The following is a 19,060-nucleotide window of genomic DNA, read 5'->3' as shown; positions in this document are numbered from 1 at the left end:
TTTCAACATTGTTAATAATGTCACTATTCCTTTTGTTAACTTTGTTCTATCATTGTGTACTTACTAGTAACTTTGTTATACTAAAATGTGACTACAGTCAAACAAAATTTATATTTAACTGTCTATTCATACTAAAGAGTTTACTAATTCATCACATTCTTTTGAGGAAACCTTTGAGGCCGTTTCACAAAATGTTTTTTTGAAGAAGAGCTTTTGCTCCTACTTGAATTTCAATAAGATATTGAAATGAGTCAATTCAAAGAATTCTATCATTATTTTTTCTTAAATTGTTTTTTGTTTAAGTTAAAAACAATGAATATGCTACAAAGACTATCTTCTTCTGGGAATGAAGAAAAGAAAATTTGAAAATGACATTATTCCAAATTTGCATGACATAAAATTGATGCAGCCATACATAATCCTCAGGCTAAATAAAGGCAGAAGAAGTATACTGCTGTTCAAAAGTCATATATCAATTGAGAGGAAACCAATCAGGGTTACAAACTAAAACCAAGAGAAACACATCAACTATAGGAGGAAAACAATGAGAGTTATATTAAAAGTTTTTGAGGCCTTAGTATGTAGGGCCTTGTTTGCATTTTGCTTACTTTTTATTTTTCATTGATTTTTTTACTCCATGAAGTGTTTCAAACATATTATGTTTATGGAAGAATATGAAGAAAAATTAATGAAATAAATATTCAATAAATATGTATCCAAACAATTTTATTTTCTGTTCCTTCTATTTTTGACATTGGCAGTAGCATAGAAATGAGTCCCTATCTTCGTTTCCTTGGCATCCCTTTCTAGTTTTCTTCTCTGAAATTAAATAAAAAATATTTTTAGTATTGCAAATATACTTTTTTAAACAATTTTATAAGAGTGATAAGTATAGTACTAAGAAATAGGTAATCTATCCTGTTATCTCCAAATCAGTCTAGAAATGTTTTTTCATTTGTCTTTTCTGTTTTGATTGACTAAAAAAAATCATCATGAAAGCCCAATATATGAAACTCCATAAAAATTTAACTGACTATTTCCTTCAAGATGGCGTATTTGTAGATCTTGTCCTGCTGATCGTATTTCATTTTTTAAAGTTTCTTTGTACATTTGTATTCATTATACCTTTCGAGAATATGAGCAAAAGACACAACAAATTCGTAAATCAAAGTGCTGTAAGCACTGTAGGCAGTTAACCAAAAACCAAGGCAAACATAATTATGAAAACTGTGGCAATGTTGCTTCAACTTTTTTAAATTTAAAAGAACAAACATTAAACATTCATATATAATTGTGCATTTATGTTCATTTAATGAATTAAACATTAAGGCAAATAATTCTTATTTTATCAAGGTTTTCAATAGCAATGCACATGACCACGAATGGTCATGAGTCTTTTGTGAGTCAGCAGTGGTACACATTTGCAATGATTGCAGTTCTTCTAGTTGAGCGTAATTGTTCGTATTAGTTGACTGTTAGTAGTTCAAGTTGACTTTAGTACGAGCTTGTAAAAGTATGAATGGACTTGCTTCCCTGGAAAGAAAACTGAGTTTGTGTTTTACAGTACAAAAGTTATGAGACACAAATCAGACAAATGTTTACTACTACAGGGATCAATGGTGAGGTCTGACTGACCTGTCCATAGTAAAAGTAAATGACTCCCACCTTCACCCCAAGTCCATGATGTCTAAGTTTGGAATAAAATGACAGGTGTTATGGTCTAGCAAAGTGATATGCATATGTGTCGCCTATGAGATTGACCTTGTATGTCATTCATCTTTTTGAAATGAAAAACAGGAATGAATATGGTTTAGGCGTTGGTATCTAAATCTTTTACAAGTTCTCAAAACACACACAAGAGGGTGTGGGGTGACCCTAGGGACTACCCCTATTTTTCATTTGATTTTTTATATTGTCCCATACATGAATATATATGGTCTGGGTGGGGATCTCGACAAGTTTTCAAACAGGAGGGGTGGGGGACCCCAGTGACTTCTCCTATATTTCATTTGATTTGTTATATTGTCCAATACATGAATATATATGGTTGAGGGGTGGGGATCTCATCTGTTTCTAAGTATCAAACAGGAGTGGGTAGGGTGACCCTAAGGACTATCCCTATATTTCATTTGATTAGTTCTCATACATGAATATATATGGTTTAATTTAAAGGTGGGGATCTCAACTGTTTCCAATTTCTCATTCAGATGACTGCAGGGACTTCCCCTATATCTCATTTAATTTAGAGTTGGGGATCCTAACTGTTTCAAAGTTCTTAAACATGAGGTGTAGGGTGACCACAGGGACCTCCCCTATATTTCATTTGATTTGTTATATATAGTTACATGAGTATATATGGTTAAGGGGTGATGATCTCGAATTTTTCCAAGTTCTCAAACATGAAGGTGTACAGTGACCATAGGGACCCCCTTATTAAATTTATTTGATTTGTAATATTGGCCCATACATAAATATATATTGTTTAAGATTGTGGATCTCCACTGTTATAAATTCTCAAACAGAAAGGGGTAGAGTGGCCCCACGAACTCCACCTATATTCCATATGATTTGTTATATTGTCCCATACATGAATATATATTGTTTAGGGGTGGGGATCTTGACCGTTACCAAGTTTTGGTTATTTTGGTTTCTTGTGGATACTAGTTGTCTCATTGGCAATCATACCACATCTTTTTTTATATAAGAAACTTCCAGCTATTTTTTCTGACCTATCAAAATTGAGAAGAAAAAAATACCCCTTGAAATTGCAGTAATATGTTTAACTTGAAAAGCATTTAACATGCATTACCAACATTTATCACTGATAATTTTTTTTTTTACTGTTACCAGGAACATATATATTGTTAGATAAACTGTTCCCAGCTGTCACTTGTATTGGATTTTGACATCAAAATTGGTGTACAAAATATTTCTGCTTTTTCTTTCTTTTAAACAATTTTGGTTTTCAATTCTAGTGTTTATATTTATTTACCATGCATAGCTGTATTTTGTCACCTGTCTGGATTTTTTTATTTGATAGCCCCAAAACCCGAGATTCCCCTTGTCCGCTTCCGGAATCGGATCCCATATTGTAATTTCGCGGAAGCCATTTTGTTAACAATGTTGTTTTTGACAGAAAGTGAGATACGATTATAGTCGGATTTACACATTATTTATCGGCGATTTTCTGTATAAAGCTAGCGGTTGAACAAATTGAACATCGCTGTCATGATTAGTAATGATGAAAATATGTTTGAGATCGTTTTTTAGGAAACTTTGGTAAAAATGTTTGCAAAGTTATTTTTTTATTTTCTTTCAAGGTCCGTCGGGCGTAGCTAGTAATTTAGTAGAAAGTCCGACTGCAAAACTTGAAAAGTGGAAGGTCACAGACCCCGGACCACCGCTAATTTGAACCCCTGCATCCTAATTAAAAAGATACGAAAATTTCGTCTTCTTATTCAAAATTGCCGCCAACAGCGTGATCAGTTGAACTTATATACGTAGTTGACTACGTATTGACGACAAGCAATATTCCTATGAGTTTTGCAATTTTGGAAATCTTAACTACTTGTCTTTAGAGATTTTCGGCGATTAAATATTTCATACATTTGTTCTTTGACATCATAGCCAAAAGCTCGGGGGATAATAAACTACATAAGGATTCCTAATGTGCTCTACTTCCTATGTGCAACTTCAAAACTTTTGGGAAAATCGACGATAATTTAAGGTTTTTCTGGTCATATTTTTTGTAATCCAGAATGAAAAGTATGAAAAAACTGTCCAATAAGTTATAAATAATATAGTAGCCAGCTAGATGATAACAATGGCACGTATTTCGGCATTTATTTGGTAGCACACAAATCCAGGGTGCTCGCATAAGGCAGCTTAACTGCCTAAAAATCATTTTAAAGGGCACATAACTCCAATAATTAGTTGACTTCATCAATGATGGCTTATTTGTAATTCTGGTCTTGCTGATTATATTTGCTATTCAAATTTTCTATGCATCTTTCATAACTTTTAAGATAATAGACAACATGCAAAAAAATGGGCAAAAATCGTCCTTTTTAGGTAATAAGTCAAATAAGATTCAGGCTATAATGACTTATTTGTAGATCTTGTTGATCATTTTGGCTATATACTTATCAAATCACACCCCATGAGAAATGGTTATTTAAAAAAAAAAAACTATGTTCAGTCAAGATCTATCAATATGAAACAATAGATGATGTTTTGCTCACCTGTTTACTGGTTAACTTCCGTTTAGGTACAGGGTCTTCAGGTATGATATTTTTAGGTCCCTTAGGAGCTTTAGGATTACTAACAACATCAACACAAGTCACGGATGGACTGTCCTGTACAGTATAAACACAACTTCCATCTGTAACAGTGAAAAAATGAGAAAAGATTATATGCAGTCTTTCATATAATTATTTGCCATAGCTTTGTCTATTAACATTCTGAAAATATTTCGTAGTTTTATAAATAAAGCACTTACTTCTAAAAAGGGACCTTAATGTAACAAAAATTACTCAAGCATGAAATGTGTTTAAGCGATCCAAATAACTTCTTAACAGGACTGTAGTGCTGAAATATCTCTGACCTATAACTCTAGGTTGCTGAGAAATGGACCTTAACCCAAAAGTACAAAGCAGGATGTGTTTTTCATATAGAAGGTCAGACACAGGGCAGGCAAATTTATATATCCAGCTGTATGCATGATTTAGCCATAAAAAACAATCATAATGTATTATAAAATTGCAGAGCGTAAATTTCTGAAAATCTCATTGAAATGCAACGAAATGATAAACAAACAAATGAACTTCAAATACAAAAAAATAGTCAATACTTGAGAGTTACATACCTGTAGGATTAGCAATATCTTTCTTTTTCTTTGCAGGAGTTATATCTTCTACAACAAAGCTACCACTTGTTGTTGCCTTAAACTGTCTTTTACGACTTGGTGTATATTTATCAATATTTCTTAATTTGTCTGTTTCTTCCTTTTCTATTGATGAAGCCACTGTTACTTCTTTGCTTTCTTTTTTCACAACTTTTTGTTTATCTGAGCTTAAGTCTGTATGTTTTGTCTTTTTTGCTTTAGATTTATTGTCTGATTTTTGTTTTCCTTTTTTATCACGTTTAATGTTTTTGGAGTCAATAACACGTCTAGATGATTTGGTTGTCTTGTCTTTATCAGTACTGCTATCACATTCAACCATACTTGCTTCACTTTGAGTGTTACTACATTCCTCTTTTACTTCAACATCAGTTTCCATCTTTAGGCTGTTATTTGAATCGTCTAATTCTCCATCTTCATCACCAGATTCATCAACATTTTCATCCTCATCTGACATGGCTTCCATGTCTGATGCATCCTGGTCCTTTCCTTCATCCAGATTTTTCACATCATTTCCAGAAAACTCAGGTTCAACTCTTATTTTACTGAATTTCTGAGCTACTTGAGGTAACTTCTTCTCTTTCTTGTCAGTGGAAGCAGAACTCTGTTCCCCTTTTTCTACTTTCTGTTCACCTTTTTCTACTTTATTATCAATATCTTCTCCCTGAAAAAGGAAACAATGCACAAGTTTATAAAACATTTTAAGGTGGTACCTAACACTACAGGAAGATATCTCTGTAAAATCACCTAAGCGTTTTAATAACGTTGTGATTTAAGGGAGTATTAAGCTTCTCATTTATTAAAATTAGTGTTTGTCAAACTGCTACATAACCAGTGTAATTTTTCTGATAAATTGGTTGGTTCAAGTTTTTTGAAATTTTTATAATTTTGTCAAAGGGTCAGAGTAAATATTTTGTCAAAATTTTATGAAAATTAAACAAGCAAAATGAATTTCAGTCAATGGGTTGGGTACCACCTTAAAATAATAATTGAAATTTTAAAACATTTTCATCAGTTAATAAAGAATTCTATAGGAATGACATTTTAGTAAAGTTCCTAAATTTCATGTGAAGAAAAAGAAATCACTGAACAATAAAAATGAAGTAAAGTATGATTGACATATACCAGATGGAAAATTCTTAACATGATGAAGAATCTGTATCCTGACCTTCTGCAATATAAAGCTTTACACAAATATTTTAGGCCATTACCACATAACTAACATTCATACATTCTCTCATTCTGCATCAGGCAAGAAGAAAATAATAAAATTAATAAGAGGGAGGTACAGATGCTTTCTGTTGTTTTTATAGATATTTTGGTTGTGCACAAAGACACAAAATGGATAGTGACTGGCTGCAAACAAATTTATGTATCCAAGGTATATTCAGATTGCTCGAATAGCACTCCTGTTAGATGTATATTACACTGTATCTTACCTCAGTACCAGGTGGTTTAACAAAGTAGGGTATTTTGCCTCTCTGGAAATCATTCAGTACCATCTTAGCTACTGTAGATATATCTGGTTCACCTCCCTATAAAAATATTTATATAATTAATATAATTAAACACATCAAAAATTTTAAAACCAACTTCATGTGGTATTTATATTTCCTCACATACATTTTGCCATATGGGTCCTTAATCTCGGGTATATTTTGGTCTATCATTTCTTATTGAGAACTGATGTTAAATCAAATAAAAGAAGAAAATGCAGATAGAACAAAAATGCCCCAGCTGGTTAAATGCTGCAAATTTAGCGATTTGTTTTATTCATAAAGAACTGTGAAAGTGATACCACTGGTAACCACCCAATTTCAAACTACTTCTGTGTTTGGTGAAAAATGAGCATTATGTATAAGTTTTGTGACAATTAGCTTAGACAAAGTAAAGTTAGAGTGTACAAACAGCAAATTCAGCTTTTTTCCTGTATATAACGGGGCATAACTCGAGAACAGCTTCCAAATTCAAACTTTAAATGCTTTTGGTGGTATGATTTCGTATAAGTCTAATAAAATTGAATAATCTATCTAAGTTAGAGAAAGGAAACCGATGTCTTGACTTATGGACTAATGTACAGTCAGAAAACTAAAAAGCCATTTGCATAGAAGCATGTCATAATTTTTTTTTATGTAAATGACATTGATTAATTCTGCACCTAGCATGAAATTATAGTTAAAACCAAATCAAATACCAAAACGGAAAAAAAACCAACCTTACATTGTTTTTTTTATAACTTGACCGATATATTTTATGGCACACTATTGCTGTTAACAGTTTACATAGTGTACAGCATTGCACCAAGTAACCCTGATATATTAATTATTAGGTATCCAGAGAGAATATCTAATAAAAGTAAATTGATATTAAATTACAATATTACAATCTCTATTCTAAAATCTCTTCAAAATTTCAGAATAGTTAGTTTTTAAAAATCATTACATTGATAATATCCGATAAGGCTGTACAAAAACAATAAAATTGAGAATGGAACTGTGGAATGTGTCAAAGAGACAACAACCTGATTAAAGAGCAGAAAACAGCCGAAAGCCACCAATGGGTCTTCCACACAGTGAAAAAGAAGTCTGAGTACAATGTCTGAATAGATAAAAAAAGATACTAAACAAATTGACAATGATACATAAATTAACAAAAGAATACTAGCAATTACTGACATGCCAGCTCCAGACCTCAGTTAAACTGATTGAAAGATTATGTCTTCATTATGTGAAAGTCAAGCACCATCTCTTTTGTTAGGGATTTAGTATCATACCATCATCAAACATATGAGAAGAACATAACTCATATCATGCTAACAACTGGTTTTGCAAAGACCATTAAAACCAAAATATGCAATCTTTAATGACCTGACAACAGTATGGTAACTATATCCCTTCTGAGTAAGTCTGTTAAAGGTTTGGAGAGCCTTTGAGGAAAGTGCTGAAATTTTTGTGCTTTGTAAAGAATATTTTCACTACAGACATACACTACCTTGAGAAGCCTGCCAGATTTGCGACAAATCTGTTCTAGGAAATCTTCATGGCTTTCCCAACTAATCAGACTGTATGTTGTCTTTATGTAATCTGTTTTCACTCTTTTCAGCATGGCCTCAATGTAATCTTCTGGGGTTTTTACATTCTCTATTCTTACCTAAAAAAACATTAAATACAGCTGAAGGGCACAAACATTTCATCTCATGAGGGGAAATAAATGATTTTTGAAAACTTGACATTATAATGTTGTTTTGGTTTTTTAATTCAAACATTATGCATGTTTTTTTTTAATTTAACTTTTTTTATAATTGTTGCTTTATTCTCTTTATGTTTATACACTGTTACAATAATGTTGGTACTTACAACTCCTTTTAGAACAAATTCTGTTGGTGTTTCAGCAGTAGGGTATACTACACCAGGGCAATCTACCAAATATATCCTTCTCATCAATGTCACATATTGCCATACCTGTCATATCAAAATACATATATATTAATTTAACATTAAAATGTTACCATAGCTGTCTATAGAAATAATAAACACAATATTATGCTACCAAAGCTGTCTATAGAAATAAAAAAACATAATATGATGTTACCATAGCTGTCTATAGAAATAAAAAACACAATATTATGCTACCAAAGCTGTCTATAGAAATAAAAAAACATAATATTATGTTACCATAGCTGTCTATAGAAATAAAAAACACAATATTATGCTACCAAAGCTGTCTATAGAAATAAAAAAACATAATATGATGTTACCATAGCTGTCTATAGAAATAAAAAACACAATATTATGCTACCAAAGCTGTCTATAGAAATAAAAAAACATAATATTATGTTACCATAGCTGTCTATAGAAATAAAAAACACAATATTATGCTACCAAAGCTGTCTATAGAAATAAAAAAACATAATATTATGCTACCAAAGCTGTCAAAAGAAATAAAAAACGTAAACAATGAGGACTTCAAAATTTAAAAGAAAATTTAGAGGTTTTAAAAAGTATCCTTAATCAAAATCGAAATTTTCCGTGATCAGTATAAAATTAGAGTGCTAGATAACTATACTGCTCTATATAATAATAATAATAAACTTACCTTTGTTTCACCAGCCAGAGGTGCTACTTTACAAACTTTCTTTGCTTTCAGAGTATTTATAATGGAACTTTTTCCAACATTAGGATATCCAATGAATCCTACACTGATTTGCTTCTTGTCAGAGTGCAACTAAAAAAGATAAAAGATTAAAACATGAAGTCTTATCATAAAAGGAAGGTTATCCAGAACAAAATGCAAACTCAATCATTTAATTCATGATTATCAACTAATGAACAACTAATCAGATTAACATCTGCACATATAACAAAAAGTAAGATGAATGACTGTTAAATTTCCAATTAACAGATTAACAGTATAACAGTATAATCTAACAAAGAACATTTCATAGCACTATGTGCTTCTTCCCCTTAGTGGCAAGGGCATGAAAATGGTAACCTGTCATTTTTCTCTAATATTTAATAATGGTTTCATTAATGATTATGATATGTTGTAATACCTATCTATAATACTAAAATTACGAGGTCCAATTTGTCAGCCGTTATCACGTAAAAACGACGAATCACAGAATTCAACTTTATATATAACTAATATAGTACAAAGGTGTAGATTAAAAATTACACCACTCCAGGCCCTTTTGTTTTCCACGTAATTAATATTGCCAATAATTAAGAAGTTCCGGGTCGAGTCCGATACCGATACAAATAGTATATTCACCTGTTACCTATTACCTTATATGTACGTTCTGCATCTGCCATGCGCACCACCAAACGGTGGATCCAGGATTAATATGCTATATACACTTCAATTTGTTAGAGGGCATGACGTAAAACAGCAAATCAAAGAATTCAACTTTTTTATAACTAATATAGGACAATGCTGTTGATTAAAAAATACTCCATTCCAGGACCTTTTGTTTTCCAAATAATTAATACTACCAATAATTGATAAGTTCCAGTTCGACGGATTCAAACAGAAAGATTTGAAAGCCGAGAAAAAACTGTGTATCTTATAATCGGCATGACTTTATCAGATGACAATACTAATACTAAAATAAGGCTTGCGCATAGTTATATACTTTAATTCAGTCACGGACCCATAATAACACGGGTGTGTTCTAGTATTATATATGTTGACACTTTATAGGAACAGGGGCATGAGAATGGAAATTTATCATTTTTTTCTTTTTTTTCAAAGATTAGTACATTATTTAATCAGGATTATGTTGTCTAATGTCAATATATATTTTTTTATGCTATATAGTAAACAACTATTTAAAAAAAAACAAAGATCAAGCTCTGTTTATGCATTTAACTAACCTTTGCAAATTGTCTCAGTAAAGTTATCATAGCTCCTTTACCAAATGGGTTTGTAATACTAGCATGGAAAGCCATCGTTGGATGTTCAGCAGATAATATAGCTACCCACTTTTGCTGAAAAAAAATAATAAACCTGTTCTTTAACATGCACAAAGTGTTAGCGACAGAGAACTATGAAAATTTCCATTTGTTAATAATGTTCTGCAAAGTAGTGAAGTATATATTTTTTTAATCTGACAAACTAAATTTAACTTTTTGTATGATTTGCTGTGCATTTTCTGCTTTGGTGTCATGGGTGTATACCATGTATCCTTTCTTTTCCATTAGATATGTGAACATCTTGTTCTATCTTGTATATGGAAAGAAATAAAACCAACAGTATAAATTAAACTTTTCTGATTTTCCAAAGAGCTAGGAATAAATTTATTATTGCCTAATACCAATCAATTTGAACAAGTGTTAGTTGATGTATGGAAATCTTTTGATTTTAATAAGATATTGTTTCTGATATTTGTGTAGTTATTCATTTTCCCAGTATTCTATATAATAACAGGTTGCTAAAAGCACTTACTGTAACCCAAACAGGAATAAGATCCACTTTATTGAGGACAAACATTAGATGTTTATGTGGTTTTTCTTTCTTCATGTATTTTTCTACCTGGTAACACCTGGTTCCCATGGGATCTCTGGCATCTAACACCTGTACCACAACATCTGATGAATCTATCACCTGAAGTACAGAAAAAATAACATACAACAATGTTGTAAATTTGTAATGATTTTGTCCCCTTAAATATCATTAAGAAAATTTAGCAAATTGGTATATATATTTAAATAAAAGAATATGTGTTGTATACAGAAACAGTTGTACTGATCATCTGTATATGGTGGTTAAAAGCATTTGTAAGAATTATATGACAGAAACCAATTTTTGAGCATATGAATCTATAAACTTAAAGATGGACATGGGTAAACCTTATTACCCCCATTGTCTAACAGTAGGAGTATTAAAATAAACAGCAACCAATTATCAATTTACCAAAACTTTTATAGCTTGCTTTTGACAACTCAACCATAGTTTTACCATTAAAGTTACATCAGAGTGATTTTTATTTAACTGAAAGGTTGATAGAAATATATATGAATAAAGTCAAGGAATTTATCCAACAACCATTAAACAATTCCTACCTTGTACAATTCATTCCATACTCTCTTTGACTGTCCAGCTCTAAATATTACTTCTATATTTTCCTTTTTAAATTCTGGTTCACCTCGTTCCAAATCCTGGTCTTTCTCAACATCATATTTCTCACTGGATTCTGTTGCTTTATTCACTAACGACTACAATCACAAAGTTTTTAAAATAATTTTACTTATAACTCTGATGAGATATGTTACAAATGTCTTACAAAATTGTTTGGAAGCAGAAATTTACAATTTTTTATTTCAACTAATCTACAGCGATATTATGTGAAGACTTGTCAGTTTAAAAGCTTATATTTATTTGAATGCCTTTCAAAAGTGTTAGGATACATACTATCCACTTTAAACTGGTCAATTATGGTATTAAGAAATTAGTAATTTGAATGTTTGAATCTTTTTTTTCATTATTAGAAATGTATTAAATTGATTCTTTTGACAAATTCTGAAACCAAACTGTATAACTGTATAATTTACAATTTTCATGTATAATTGTTCTCTGTAATTTTTAACAGTGAGCAGAGCTGCATTTCTCTATAATAATATGGACTAACAAATTTTCAATGCCAATTTTTATTCCTAAATGACTAAAAATTTACTAAACCATACATTTTAGAGCATACTATAAATAACTAAATAAAGGAGTAGGTACGGTAAGACCCTTATTTGGCCTCAAATATAGCAATTTTACAAAATTGTTAAAATGTAAACTTCTAGTTATCTATTGGAAAGAAGAATGGTTTTGCTACATAATTATGTGCTGTTTTTTACATAACAATGCACATATATCACATACTAACATCATAAAGTCATGCTAAGTTAATGAAATCTTTATAATTTAAGCATTTTAGTGAAAGTTTTGACGTTTTTCATCTTAAATGAAAGTGGACCATTTGTGTTCATTCATAATATTGAAATGTAAGTTGTATTTGATGATAATACATAACATATATAAGGGTTGAGGATGAACACAGATGCGACCACTTTCATTTTTGACAAAAACGATTTGAAAATTGACATTTTTTGGCATATTTGATAGATTTCCATATCTAAGCTAGATTCAGAGCCTTTTAATGACAAAATCAGTTAAAATCTTTCAAATAATATAAATGAATAAATTGAAATAGACACTTACGTGTTTAAAAAGTGTTCAAAATCTTACGTCAGATGAACCTGAAATTTGAGGCCAAAATTGGTTCTTACCGGTCTCCTTTCTTCAGTCTGGTCAATTCAATATAAAACTCTTCATCAAGTATATATTCTATGCTAATTACAGAGTATTATGTTAGAGTTATATTGCAACTACTAAAAAATACTTTCAATACTAACCGTTAAGTCATCTATTTTTATATTTGGTCTTTTCCTTTGTGCCTTTTTACCAAATGTTGTTTCAAAGGATTCAGTGTCTAAAAGATGTACTCTGGCATGCTGAAAGAGATTGATTAAAGATACAGAAATGCTTTTCTTGTCCCAAACACTTTTTTCACATTTCAATGGCAAACAAAAGCAACCAAAATGAACAGCAGGAAAAAAAAAAGTGTTGCCAAAGTGACCAGCATATAAAATATATGGCCTGATGGTTTGTCAGATGGTTTGCTTACCATTTAACAAACGCATAATTTGATTGATATGGGAACGATTTTGCTCTACAGGGTCTGAAAGACTTTACTGTAAATATCTGCACTAAAAAAAGAATAAGATTTAAACATTTGTTAAAGATATAAGGACATATTTTCTATAAAGTGATATACACATTAGAATTGAAAACTGTTGAAGTAGATAATTACAAAAAAAAGTACATGGTACAGCCTATTTAGAAAATCTTGCTGGAAAGATTCAAGGACCTGGGTTGAAAATGTAAAAAAAAACAAGAATGTGTCCCTAGTACACGGTTGTTCCATCCATACTATCATTTTCTATGTTCAGTGGACCAATGAAAATGGGCTTAAATTTCTTATTTGGAATAAAAATTAGAAAGATCTTATCATAAGGAACATGTGTACTAGGTTTCATGATTACTTTAACTTCATCAAAAACTACCTCGACCAAAACCCTGAAGGGGGACAGACAAATGGACGGATAGACAAACCAGAAAACATAATGCCAATAAATGGGGCATAAAAATAATTACACTAATAAGTAGCCACTTTCCCCCTGCCCACCAACCCAACATTATCAAACTGGATGCTGTTAAGACCTCCTCTAACCCGGCTATATTTAAGGTACAACAGCATTTAATTTCATTTGAAGTCTTATATCATTTTTTTACCCAATTTAAAGACTGCGTTATTCCTTTACTTGATATTTTATTTTCAGTTTAAACATAATTTTTTTTAAGAAATTGTCTGAAACCTAATTTGAGATTTAGAGAAACATGAATGTGTTTTGTTGATATAGTATACACAGTAATAACATAATTATACATACTTTAGCAGTTTCATTTAGTAAAGTAATAGGTAATTTGGTCTGCTTCATTACAACTTTATATGGATCATTTTTTACTTTGGCCATTTCCTCCTGGAAATTCTGTAATGCTGTCTGTGTGATTACTCTTGTATTACCTTTAAGATATATATACTCACACTGTAAAGTTGAAAACAAGTATTTTGAAATGTATTACCCAGCACTTATTCCAAATACAGACTTAATGTAATAAGCATATAATGTAGTTTTCAATAAAAAAAATTACCTTCAGTCAAACAAGCTTTTTGTGTATTAAGAAATTTTTAATTACAGCTTAGGCCACACCAATTTGATTCCTTGTTCGACGGACCCGTCCGCACCTATTTTTCTCAAAACATTTATTTTTTATTTTTTTTGTATTCCCGCTTCCGGAAATGTAATCATGTCCATTTCCCACACCGTTTTTTTGTAAATATTATAAAAACATATCAACATTTGTTTTCAAAATCACAGTCTAACCTGCATATAACGATTTTAAACATAAAAGCACACCACCACACTTCTTAAATATCTGTGAGAATATTTGTTGACTTTCAGCATGAAACCTATTTATCCAAAGAAGGAGTGCTCCGATATAAATTTATAAAAGCGGAAATATAAACCGGTAAAGAACAAAACATTGGTTTCTTTCCCCCTTACTTATATTCCCTATCAAAATATGTTCGTTGTTAGAATAAAGTACAGAACTTTTGAAGGATTTGCCTTCAACGGCAATTATATTGTATGCTGGCGAAACAAAACTATCCATAGCCGCTGCATGCTTATGCACCTTTCCTGATTGATTCAGGGGCCTGTCGTTCAGCAGTTATTGTTTATTGATGTTGTTCATTGGTATTTTCCCGTTTGGATATATACATTAGATCGTTGGTTTTCCTGTTTGAATTGTGTACGCTAATAATTTTGGGGACGTGTATAGCTTGTTGTTTGGTCTGTATCAAAGCCCCATGTAAAAGGTCGTACTTTTACCTGTGTTTGTTATTATCAGGTTAAGAACAATCTTCCCTCAGACAAGGGGTCATTATTCTGATGTAGAAAAGAAAATAGAAATACCAAGGATTTGTATAGTTCTTCTATTCAAAACCTTTGAAAACTTGGAATTTTGTACTCAAAAAGAGGAGAGTTACATCATATTTTAAACAACTTTTTTCTAAAAAAAGGGGTCCACTTATTTTGAATAATATTAAACTGTTAAAGTAAATGTGTGAACATGATTAAAGTCCAGGAATATTACAAAATTCTTGGACAAGTTTTGACCATTTAATACGAGATAGATGTATATTTCTTTGAGAAAATATGAGCCCTTTTGTACAAACAAATATATTATAACTTATATTGATCACTCATAAAACACGAAAAAAGGGATATTTATAACATTAAGGGGCTCCCAAACTAAATATGACTTAGATGGAGAATTGTCTCATTGTCAGTCACACATATATAGACCAGATTTAATTATTTCTTGGTGAACAGGGAAAAAATACTTCAGAAATTAAAGAAATAACAAAGTACAAGTGATAAATCAAGTTTTAATATTGTCGAAACCTACTTTTTTATGTTTACAAAAAAAAATTATAATCGCTCGCCTTTACTTTTCAAGCTTCGCCTCAAGAATTTGTGAAATAAATATTTTTTATTTAAATTTTCAAATCGCTCGCTCGCACCAAATTTTGGAGTCCAAAAATCCGTAGAACAAGAAATTAAATTGGTGTGGCCTTTGAGGTTTTATTTAGACTACAGTAAGAAGTGGTTAAGAATTAAAGATTATCGCTATTTTGTGCATTTTTCCTTTGATCTTTTTTTGTGATAATTTTCATATCATGCTTTTCGCTTGAGATGGAAAAATTATCACTAGAAACTAAGGAGGCCACATGGCGTTGCTAACGAAATTGACATTGAAATTGACAACATCGTCATAGGTAAAATTGAGATAAACAGATTATCATTGGTCATCTCAACTCGATTGCTTTTCTCACTTTCGCTGTACCAGCTCAAGCGAGAAAATCAATCTCGTTGAGATAATCAACGATAATCTATAATTATATACCAGAATTATTCTGCTGTTAAACAAAAAAAATTTTTAAATGCCATCTACATTGTATAGATATAAGAAGACGTGGTATGAGTGCCAATGAGGCAACTCTCCATCCTATTCAAACTTTAAAAAGTAAAACATTATACATGTAGGTCAAAGTACGGTCTCCATACTCATTTTAAAAAATACAATAAAGTATAATTGAAGTACTTCAACATTTTCCATATTCCTACAGTTGCAATGATTTTTCTTGTTCAAATATTTTACAGTTGCTCGACCACATAATGAACATGTGCACTAAGTTTCAATTTTAATGTATCCACATCTTCATGGTGAACCACCTTTAACCAAAACTTTATCCTGATACAGATAAATGGACCCAGACTGTAAAACATAATGATTGATAGGTTGGTGTTTGGAGCCTATTTCAGCTCTCTTGTGCTATTTAGTGGTAGTCAGTATTTAAACATAATGTCCCTCTACTTTTGTTCTCATAGTTAGGCATAAAACAGGACAAAGTCATACAGAACAAGACAAAAAACATTATAAATGTTTGGATCTATGTGTTGTTTGTTGCTATCTCAATGATATTCAATGTATATTAACTTTATTATCTTAATATAACATTGAATTTAAGATATATTCAGTAAACATTCAGTCATCTCTGAGTGACATGATATGACTTATATTGTTAAATAAATCTGAATTCTTACCAAACCATTTTCTATTAGGTTCTACCCTAGCAACAGATCCTGAGGGTAACCATGACTGGAATGGGGCAGCCTTTATTATTTCTCCCGACCTGTTTCTGTAAAAAAAAAAAACACAAGTTCAAATACAGTTTTTAAATAATATAATTAGATTCCTTGAGTACCTACAAAGGACTCACTGATTCACCTACTTCTGAACTCAAAAGTAAGTTTATACAATTTTAGGAAAGATAATCTTTAACACATGATAATTAAAATTAAAGTCCCTTTTTTACTGGTTTTGTTTATCATGTTTATGATGATGTTTGAATACAGAGTGTTGAAACAGGACTTCAAAACAACATTTTAAAATTGTGAAGAAGTACACATTGAATCAAATAAAAAAAAGCAATTTTGGACCTCACTTTTCTCTATGGCAAGCACAGTAGAATATGTCGCTTAAAGAGTTTATATTGATGTACAACATATCTCAAATTCACAATTACATCTTCTTTTTTTTGCAACATAGTAAAAGGCATCTGCTATACTTTTGTGTTTTATAAATATTGCTTTCTGTAAACATTACACTCAATGCCTCTTACCATAATTATATCCTACATTGCTCATATTATCAATTTATTATTTGTGTATTACATATTGTGTATTTCACTAATGTTTATATATTCATTGTATTATGATGTTTTTGTATCTTGCCCTACAAGGGCCCATGATTGGTATAATAAAATAATGTATAATGTCTAATGTGAACAACTATTTGCCTTTCATTTCCTTTAGCTTACCTTTTAGCTTTGAAGTTCTTGTACATTTTAAGCCGTTTGATTGTAGACCGGTCTCGCATGTTTGTGCCTCCTCCATCTTTTATTTTAGGTCGATCTGAATAATGAAAAAAAATCATAACATTACTTTTAATAGCACTCACAGTAGTCTATGGTAAACAGATTTTTTTCTGAATAATTTGATAAAATAACTTTTAAAACATCATGATGATTTGGACTAGAAAATTATACACTAACTAAATTATAATTAAAAAAATATTCAAAATAAAACAACTTTTGTGTGAACGTGAAAGTTTGTGTGCATGAAAGTATGCAACATGGTTGGCACATACATGGTTTTGAACAAACAGAACTTGATTCTAATTTTTAACATGTTCTGTATTCTGTATTCTGTAGGTGTCGCTGTTGACACTGGATTGTCTCCCTTGTAATTTTTGAAATCTCGCGTGTATATATATCACTCTGGTAAACCACTCACTTGTACTTTAAAATATATAATTTTAGGTGGCAACTGCGCTTAACATCATTTGACAAAATTTAAAAATATATACATTTATTAATTAAGGGAAAAAAATATTTAAAAATAAAAAAAATAATATTTCATTAATCAAAACGGCGCGACTCGCAAATAAAGTCACCCAACAAACGCATTAGTGTTTCATTAGAGACGGAGACATTGTCGTTTTTTTCCATTGACAATAAAAGTTCCAAATCAATATGCAACGATTCCTGTGTTAAAGTATATCTCATGTATAAGTTTTTGTCTTGCCTCTTCATAGTTTTCACAAAATAATAAATAATGTTCCACAGTTTCTAATTGACCACAATCACACTTGGGGTCAATATTTTGATTGATTTTGTTTAGGTAATTTTTTAAATAATATCCGGATCTTAAATTTCTAATAATTTTTGCTGTTTTATGATCTGGATAATCAAATGTTGATTTATTGCTGACAGTCTGATGAAAATTGTAATAAAATTTTCCTGTATCACTGTTATCCCATCTATATTGCCACTTTTTATTTACTAAAATTTTTGCTGCTGTTTTAATATCTTGTTTAGTTACTGTGATATGAGCTTCTTTTGGAATTTGATTTGCTTCTTTGGCTGCATCTTTAGCTAGTTTATCAGCTATTTCATTTCCTCTAACATCTGCATGTTCAACAGTATTTAAAATTATATGCTGGAATTTACATTTCAAAAAATAGTTTATAGTCTTTGACCTCACACACAGGTTACTCCTGTCTCATAGTGATATTGTATTGTTTCGTATGAAAAGAGCCAGAAAATATTGAGAAAGAAAACATAGGTTAAAATATAATTTATACAATTTTTACTAAAAAAAAAAGGGGGGGTTCGTCCCCTGAAGAACTGTAATCAAACTATCAAACTGTTATTCACCTGGGTTCAAGCTATGTTTTGCTTTGTTGATGCCATCCCTCTTAGTCGGCTTCATTCCAGGTTTTCCCATTTTAGTTCTATCCAAATGAAGGAACAATAGAAAAAGATAAACGTGCAATTACCGGAAGTCAATACCACATGGATTCCTCTTTTAAAGTGATGATATTCGTGTATAAAATATCCTTACAATAACAGTGTAGTCTAAC

General features: G+C 30.9%; 1 protein-coding gene across 1 annotated transcript; it reads right to left on the bottom strand.

The window, feature by feature from the left end:
- Positions 1–709: 709 nt before the first annotated feature.
- Positions 710–19,018, bottom strand: LOC134692455 (uncharacterized). Its single transcript, XM_063552910.1, has 15 exons — positions 18,855–19,018; positions 17,457–17,550; positions 16,681–16,775; positions 13,900–14,033; positions 12,802–12,900; positions 11,461–11,613; positions 10,844–11,002; positions 10,273–10,386; positions 8,996–9,124; positions 8,257–8,361; positions 7,892–8,050; positions 6,340–6,435; positions 4,865–5,564; positions 4,242–4,381; positions 710–819 (listed from the first exon to the last, which is right to left on the bottom strand). Exons 1-15 carry the CDS (start codon positions 18,922–18,924, stop codon positions 727–729), a joined length of 2,340 nt encoding a protein of 779 aa, XP_063408980.1. The 5' UTR covers positions 18,925–19,018; the 3' UTR covers positions 710–726.
- Between the last annotated feature and the right edge of the window lie 42 nt (positions 19,019–19,060).

This window comes from Mytilus trossulus, chromosome 1 (assembly GCF_036588685.1).
Source record: "Mytilus trossulus isolate FHL-02 chromosome 1, PNRI_Mtr1.1.1.hap1, whole genome shotgun sequence".
Classification (NCBI taxonomy): Eukaryota; Metazoa; Mollusca; class Bivalvia; order Mytilida; family Mytilidae; genus Mytilus; species Mytilus trossulus.
This window is presented reverse-complemented; position numbering and strand designations above follow the sequence as displayed.

Bases quoted from the DNA above. Each gene is read 5' to 3' on its own strand.
- LOC134692455 (XM_063552910.1), bottom strand. From the start codon at position 18,924: ATGGGAAAACCTGGAATGAAGCCGACTAAGAGGGATGGCATCAACAAA. The intron at 11,614-12,801 runs GTTAGTATTGAA...TTGTGATTGTAG, and splicing joins TAAAAATAGATGACTTAACG to TCGTTAGTGAATAAAGCAAC. The intron at 11,003-11,460 runs GTAGGAATTGTT...TCTGTACTTCAG, and splicing joins TATGGAATGAATTGTACAAG to GTGATAGATTCATCAGATGT.